This window comes from Pollachius pollachius (assembly GCF_949987615.1).
Source record: "Pollachius pollachius genome assembly, chromosome: 4".
Lineage (NCBI taxonomy): Eukaryota > Metazoa > Chordata > Actinopteri > Gadiformes > Gadidae > Pollachius > Pollachius pollachius.
The window spans coordinates 3,514,767-3,522,251 of record NC_136937.1 but is presented as its reverse complement, the minus strand read 5'-3'; the positions used below and the strand labels follow the sequence as shown (position 1 = coordinate 3,522,251).

The window sequence follows — 7,485 nt, the reverse complement described above, 5'->3', positions numbered from 1 at the left end:
CTGATGGCTGGCATATCCATTATACTTCTGAGCTGCCTCAATGCAAGCTGCCTTGGTTGACCATAACGCTGACCTAGGGCCCCAACAGCTTGAGTGAAGGGGTCTAGGGCATGGAAGAAGGCCAATGCAAGTCAGTTTGCCTGATCTACCTTTAAATGATCCAATAATGTGGTATTTAAATAATTTATAGCTGAAAGCAAAGAGAAAGGAACCTAACGCATTATGTGGAGAAAGCAGAGTGGATCAGTTCAAGAAGACTTTCAAAGGAACAAACCTTACATGTGACGATTTATTAGAAGCTGAAACAGAAATCATTAAGTACCGTCAGTAACATAGATTTGAGGATGAAAATGCTGGAGGAACATCAGAGAGTGAATAAAAGTAGCCTACTTCATAAATTGAATCCAGTTCTTCAAGAAGGAGTCATGAGGGTTGGAGGAAGGTTGAGCCGAGCGGCAATGCCAGATCATTCTAAGCAGCCAGCCATCCTGCCAAAGCATTCATACATATCAAGGCTTGTGTTGAGATACATTCATGACATTACAGCTCACGCCGGAAGGAACCACATGTTGGCTCAACTACGTCAACGGTTCTGGATACCCGAAGCTAACGGAGCCATCAGAACTTTCCTGTCCAAGTGCGTCGTCTGTAAGAAGTTACATGGAACAGCTGGCAAACAACTCATGGCAGATCTACCAACATGCAGAGGTCTGCCTGATGACCCTCAATTCACGCGAGTTGGCGTTGACTATTTCGGCCCGTTCCTGGTGAAGAAAGGTAGGGTGCAAGTAAAGCGATACGGTGTCATCTTTACCTGTCTCGTCATACGAGCTGTGCATCCAGAAGTTGCTAATTCTCTTGACACTGACGCATGCCTCAACGCAATAAGGAGGTTCATTGCCAGAAGAGGACAAGTCAGAGAGATGTACTTGGATAATGGAACCAACTTTTGGTCGGCTGACAGTGAGTTGAAGAAATCCAGCAAAGAATGGAATACCAGCCTGATCGCAAACGAACTGCAACACAAAGGTGTTCAGTGGCACCTCAATCCTCCAGCAGGTTCGCACCATGGAGGAAGCTGGGAGCGGTTGATCCGTTCAGTGAGAAAGATTCTGAACGTGACTGTGAAGGAACAACTTGTGGATGAAGTAGGCCTCCATACGTTGCTGTGTGAGGCTGTCATAAACAGCAGGCCCATCACAAAGCCATCTTCAGACCTCAACGATTTAGAGGCCCAATCACCTGTTGTTACTCAAGGTCAAGCCCGAGTCACCTCCAGGAGTATTCACCAAGGAAGATCAATATGCTAACCGCAGATGGAGACAGTGTCACGCCTGCTGCTAAGGTTGAGGACCCAAAATGCACGACACAAAGATTATTTTCCAAACAACAGGTTTTTACTCACACAAAGCTCTGGATACATGACACACGAGGCACAAGGTGCACGCGACAACAGAAACAATGATCGAGCAAGGAACTGAACCAAGGCAAGGACTTAAATACACATGACTAACAAGACACAGGTGGGCAGGGAACAAGGTAGAACATTGGACAAGACAACAATCAACCTCAAACTAATAACTAGACTCAGGTGGGCAGGGAACAAGGTAATGATGAGGTTAGTAGGCGGGACACAGTTGAGGGGCGGAGACACAGAATCACAAAACAAGGGAAACCAAACTGAAGCACATGGATAGGACAACAAAGAACGGGAAGTGAATCACACAACACAAACCAGGAAATACACAAGGGCTAATACTGACAGTAAACATAAACACAAAGCAACTGAAGACCACAAACATATACAGGAAGTTCAAGCCCAGGAGATACCTGAAAAACCAAAATAAAAGTCCAACACATGAAACACAAACCCAGAATCCTGACAGACAGGTCCAGTATCTTTCCTGCGTCTTCTGGAAACGCTGGTGCAAGGAGTACCTGACACAGCTCCAAGAACGCCAACGATGGTCGACTCCTGGAAGAAACTTCTGTGTCGGTGATGTGGTGCTGATTGTGGATGACATCTCCCAGAAATTCATGGCCTCTTGGGAGGATCCTGGAGACTTTTCCGGACAAGAAAGGCTTTGTCCGTCAGATTAAAGTCAAGACCAAGACCAATGAGCTTTGTCGCCCGATAACAAAGCTATGTTTGCTCCAAGAGTCGGATGACAATAATGGGCTGTTCTGAAGTCAAGTCCTCATGTCATGGAGTGAAGAACAAGAAGATTTCTTTTGATGTTTGTGTTTAACATAACATGTATCATACCGTGTAGGCTCCTTTAATTCAATGTAAGTTATTTGGGTAATTGTTTCAAAGAGATTGATAACAATTAGGGACCGGTAATATGGGAGCCTAAATGCCTATTTGCGTTATTTAAGTTCATATTTTATGATGACGTTTGGATTTTCATAAGTGAAATATTATAATAGACAATTGTGTTCATTTCGAATATATAGAATTTTATTTTTGGATTTTTTGTGGATATTGGATGAAGTATGCGTTGGGGGAAAAACGGAGCGTCAAGCTGGAGCTTCACTAATCGTCCTATTGATCCTACAATATGAAATATTAGCTACTATATTCTACGGGAGGTCACTCCCGTCGGTGATGCCGTCTCGGTGGTGCTTGCCGTGTCGGCGCGCGTCGTCGTCGTGGTGTGCGGGTTCTCTCGTGGCCGTTGGGGAAAGTCCGTTATATCCACGAGTCTGCCTGTCCGTACCGGGTCCTGGAGGTACTCTGCTCCGCTCGGACTCCCGGTTCCCTTCCCTGGGAGAACATCAAACGGCCTTTTAAAGGGTACCTGATCTTCCTCCCCCTCTGCCGCAGGTGTTCTCCATTGCGTTGATTAGAGTTACGCAATGGATGCTCTCTGGCTCCGGCTGGTGGATATCGGCGGTATACGCCATCCACCACCTCTCCCTCGGGCCGCTTGGCCTGAGGCTTTGGGGCCGGGTTGCCACAATATGTATTAAAGAAAACATGCTTGGTGTAAGTTTGCTCATGCGTGTATTCTTGTGTGCGAACAGATGTGTGTGGAATGAGAGGGAAGCTCAACAACACAGTTCATGATTTTTTACGTGCAATATATTAAAAAATAATAATGCATATGTTTGTTTGACCCTGTCAGCAACAACAACAACACTTGAAAATTCTAAGTCAAAAATATCCTTTTCATTAAAGTCCTTTCAACAAAAGCTATTGATTTATAATGGATCCATTTTATTGGGTCGTTAATGCATCTTCACAAAGGGCCAGCCTTTTATTGAAGCTAATTTATTTTGGAATTAAGGGATTTTGTCACTGCATGCAACACTCACACGTATACCTTCCTTTGCATTATGTACGTAGCTGTGTGGACTGGATTGGTGATAGAAGGAAGGATTGGTCAGTTCATTATAGATGGATTGATGTACATGCATAGGTCGATGGATCAATATAGATTCTCTGTGTCAACCAGTCAGAAAAGGGAAAAATAATTGTTCCAGGAAAACTTCCTGCTCTTCCATTCGCTAGCATTTTATAAGCATGCACATCTCTTTATAAGCATGCAAATTACATTTCGATATAATATCACACCATAGGCATACATACGATTCTGCAGTCAGCCATTTTACAAGGAACGCATGAAAGAGTTCCGATTAATAAAAAAAGCTGATAGAATTTAACAAAGGTAGGACAAAACACTTGGTGACCTCAAAACAGATCTCTACTCCTTCATGAGCGCATATATGTTCTACTTGTGTGTACACATTCATTTGTAGTTGTGTGTACCGGTCATACTGTATAATACTGCCGTTGCAGTTTTTGTTGTACATTTTTAATGCTAAAGGTGTCAACTGATGAAGTGAAATGTTTTTTTGTTACAGGATGCAGGAGACCTTACTGCTCCTCTGTCTTTCAGGTCAGACTCGTTTGTGTTTTTTTCAGTGTCTGTTTATGTTATGTACTGTTTCCAGCTTTCTTAATTGAATGCTACCTAGCCACACTCAGAAAATTCAAACGGGCACTGAGAGAAGTCAGTAATAATCCTGAGAGTTGAATCAGCAGGTTGTGAATTACCTCAGTCTGGTATCTCACTTTTGACACCAAGTTGTTTGGCGCTGCTCTAATCTTTTATATAATGTGGCTGAGTTCTGACCGGTTCAGGATCATCTTTGTAGCAAAGTGAGGCGGGCCTGTTTATAAAGTGAGACGTGGCAGCATTGTTTACTAGCGTGTTCACAAGATGTATTTAGATTCATAAAACAGATACAGTTCTGAGGGTTTGATAATCAAAGACAGAGAGAGAAGACCAGACCAGGAGGTTTCACAAAGAAATAATTTTAAAATAAATACATGGGTATAAATATATATATAATATATAATAAATGGGTTGGTGCTTATCTTTGGAGCAGATGCAAATATCGACCTATCCCATGAACAGAGAAGTCAAAAACGGGAAGAAATGGAATACATCTATCAGACAACACCTCGGTTCTAGGGGGGAGGAACAGGGAATGATTAATGATTCATGAAACATTGTGTGGTACCATGTTTGCATACGTATGCAAACCTGGTAGGGTAATCTGACAGTTCAGTTAAAGTCCAAGTTAGGGCGTCTGGTCATTACAGCTTTTAAAATTGTAGGCCACCAATAATATTGCTACCTACAGTTGCTGTATGAAAAGTCTGTGCTCAGGGAGGCACATAAGATTCTGGATGATCCAACCCACATACTGAATCAGGAAATGGGGTTGCTACCCTCAGGTAGACGATTTAGAATGCCAAACTGCAGGTTAAAAAAATATTACAACCCATTCATGAATGCAATTAAGATACTAAACAGTAAGAAATGACTGTAACCTCGTATTTTTTTTTTTTATTGGGCTTAGCCTATTATTGCCCTGATTGCTGTTCTTGTACACTTTTACCCCCACTGTGTTTTGGCCATTCTGCTAAACTGAAGCTATGTTTGTTTGTTTTTTGCGATTGTCTTTGTTGTGGATTATGCAGTGAAGCATAATTGTATTGTCTACTTCTGCCTATATTTGATGCGGCATGTTGCAAGTTTGTGATGCAGTGACTGCAGCCCAAGACATATTTTCCCCCTTGGGGACATTGAAGTATACTTTATCTTATCTTATAAGACTGCAGAAGAGACAATTTAGTAATAACTATGTTTAAAATGAGTTGTAACAGCCATACACGCAGAGTTTTGAAAATACAAGTAGCGAAGGACACATAATAGGACACTAACAAGGTTCTTGTGCCGACACAGAACAACTCTCACCACTGACTGGCTGCGTGCCTGTCTGTGGTTTCCCCTGCAGGGCTCTTCCTGGGCCACCATGCCTTGCCTCCTATCAAATCCTACTACTACGTGGACCAGAAGCTGAACTGGAACGATGCTCAGCAACACTGCAGGGAGCGGAATGCGGATCTGGCCACCGTAGACAACGTAGCGGACCTCCAGCACCTGCAAGAGTCCAGAATGGGCTCTAATTACGACAACGACTTTATGTGGATCGGACTTTATGATGACCGCACCCGTTGGAAGTGGTCCCTTGGAGACCAGGACTACAAAGTTGGCCAAAACTATGGAACGTGGGTCGTAAATAACCCAGACTTCAGTGGAAACAAAGAGAATTGTACAACTTTTTTCTATACTGGTAGCTGGATGGATAAGCCGTGCGACGCGCGATTTAGTGCAACTTGCTTTGATGGTGAGGTGCATTTTTACTTTTTCGTTTTTAACTATATTTTAGCTGTACTAATAAAGTAGGATTATAGGCACACACTGATAACAAATATAAGCTATTATGGACATCTTAGCCATGTTTAATTAGGGTATAGATTAGAAGAATATTCACAGAGATGTAATGTTATCTGATTCCTTTCCTTTTTCCCACCTCATTCTGTTTTAGATAAAGAGCCTCACTACATCCTGCTCCAAAACCCAATGACTTGGTATGAGGCGTTGGAATACTGCCGGTCTAACTACACTGACCTGGCCAGTGTGCGTAACGCGGCTGAGAACGGCAAAGTATTGGCACTTCGCCCATTTGAAACATGGATTGGTCTCCACAGATATCCGTGGTCCCTCTGGTCTGACGGAAGTAGAGCCACCTTCTTGAATTGGGGACCAGGTGAACCAAACAGCTCTGAAGCCCCCATTGCTCCACGTTGTGTAAAAATGTCCGTCAACTCAGGGCATTTTTTTGATGAGGAATGTGGCCTTTTGTATAACTTTGCCTGCCAGGGAAATCTGAAACGCTCAACCTTCAAGATCAAGGTCAGCTCTGAAGCCAACATGACGGATCCTGAGGTGGAACGCCAGATTTTGGAACAGGTATTGCGCCGAATTAATACTATTCAGTCAAATATGATATACTTATAGTTTGGTTTTATGAAAACAATTTACATGTTTTAATTTAAGGTGTAGGCCGACTCCTGTGATATAGGAAGCACTTAAATGTAATATATTTATAAACCCATGCTAACTTAACCCACTTACACTAACATGCCAAAATCAAACATTTTGTCGCTCTAATCTCTCACATCAAACATAGCAACATAAAAACCATGAACACAGATGAATAAAAAATGTAAATAGATAAGAAGTAACCATGCCTACTACTAATACCTTGTGTCTGTCCACCAGCTCCATGCCAAACTGGCCGAGGTGGGTGTGAATGGTACAAATATCAGCTGGGTTCTCAAGGACAGACAGGTGTTTCATAAGGACCCGCCCAGCAAGACATGAGAGGAGGTCATCGCTGCATTCTGCTCTTTGTGTATTGAAGTATACCTTTAGTCATCTAGCAACAGGGCTCCGAAGAGATCCACCCTTAGGCTGAGAACATCTAGAGAATACAATATAAATTGTGCTTTGCTGTTGGTATGGGAGAAATTAACCATTAATTTTATATTAACTATGAGTATTATCAGGCCTATATATCGTGTATATAAATTAATAGTGGAAAGCAGCAAAATCACCTCTGAATTCATAGGAGAGCCTCACACGGTGCCAGAGAGTCTGGGGCCAAGGCGTACTGACGCCCCTTCATTGTTTATATTAACTGCAGAAGATGATCACATACTTAAAGGAATGTATGGCTGACCGTCCTTACCATATAAGGCACTTTTGAGCATGTGCCGAAGGCGGTCATACCATATGCAAAACTTCAGTTTGAAGAATAAAAAAGACTGGGATCAGATGACCCGGCAGTGTCTTTGCAAACCTCACTCGGCTATGTTGTTGGTTATATGCGGGTAACAATAAAGTCTCTGTCAATACTTGATCCGGACTCCTCGATTCCTCATGCTCTCCTAGTTAGTTGAAGGGATAGATATAGATATATATATATATTCCCTATCATCTGGTGTCTCTTAATAATCATAGTTTTAGCTAGATTTGTGCACTAGTTGTTTAATTATTATTCGTAGTAGCAGTAGCAGTATTAGTTGTAGTAGCAGTAGCAGTAGTAGTTATAGTATAGTAGTTG

General features: G+C 42.4%; 1 protein-coding gene across 2 annotated transcripts; it reads left to right on the top strand.

Moving 5' to 3' along the window:
• The first annotated feature begins 3,572 nt into the window (after positions 1–3,572).
• Positions 3,573–7,247, top strand: LOC307075335 (putative C-type lectin domain family 20 member A). 2 transcript variants are annotated; one of them, XR_013811842.1, is made up of 6 exons: positions 3,573–3,671; positions 3,868–3,902; positions 5,311–5,703; positions 5,905–6,126; positions 6,240–6,329; positions 6,642–7,247. XR_013811842.1 is itself a non-coding variant. In XM_079735895.1 (5 exons), exons 2-5 carry the CDS (start codon positions 3,869–3,871, stop codon positions 6,741–6,743), a joined length of 954 nt encoding a protein of 317 aa, XP_079592021.1. In that variant the 5' UTR covers positions 3,573–3,671; position 3,868; the 3' UTR covers positions 6,744–7,247. The 2 variants fall into 2 exon arrangements, 1 of the variants encoding a protein (XP_079592021.1); XM_079735895.1 differs by having other exon boundaries at positions 5,905–6,329.
• Positions 7,248–7,485: the final 238 nt, after the last annotated feature.

Coding starts and splice junctions, on each gene's coding strand:
- LOC307075335 (XM_079735895.1), top strand. CDS start 3,869: ATGCAGGAGACCTTACTGCTCCTCTGTCTTTCAG. Junction 5,704..5,904: donor TAGTGCAACTTGCTTTGATG/GTGAGGTGCATT, acceptor ATTCTGTTTTAG/ATAAAGAGCCTCACTACATC. Junction 6,330..6,641: donor AACGCCAGATTTTGGAACAG/GTATTGCGCCGA, acceptor TCTGTCCACCAG/CTCCATGCCAAACTGGCCGA.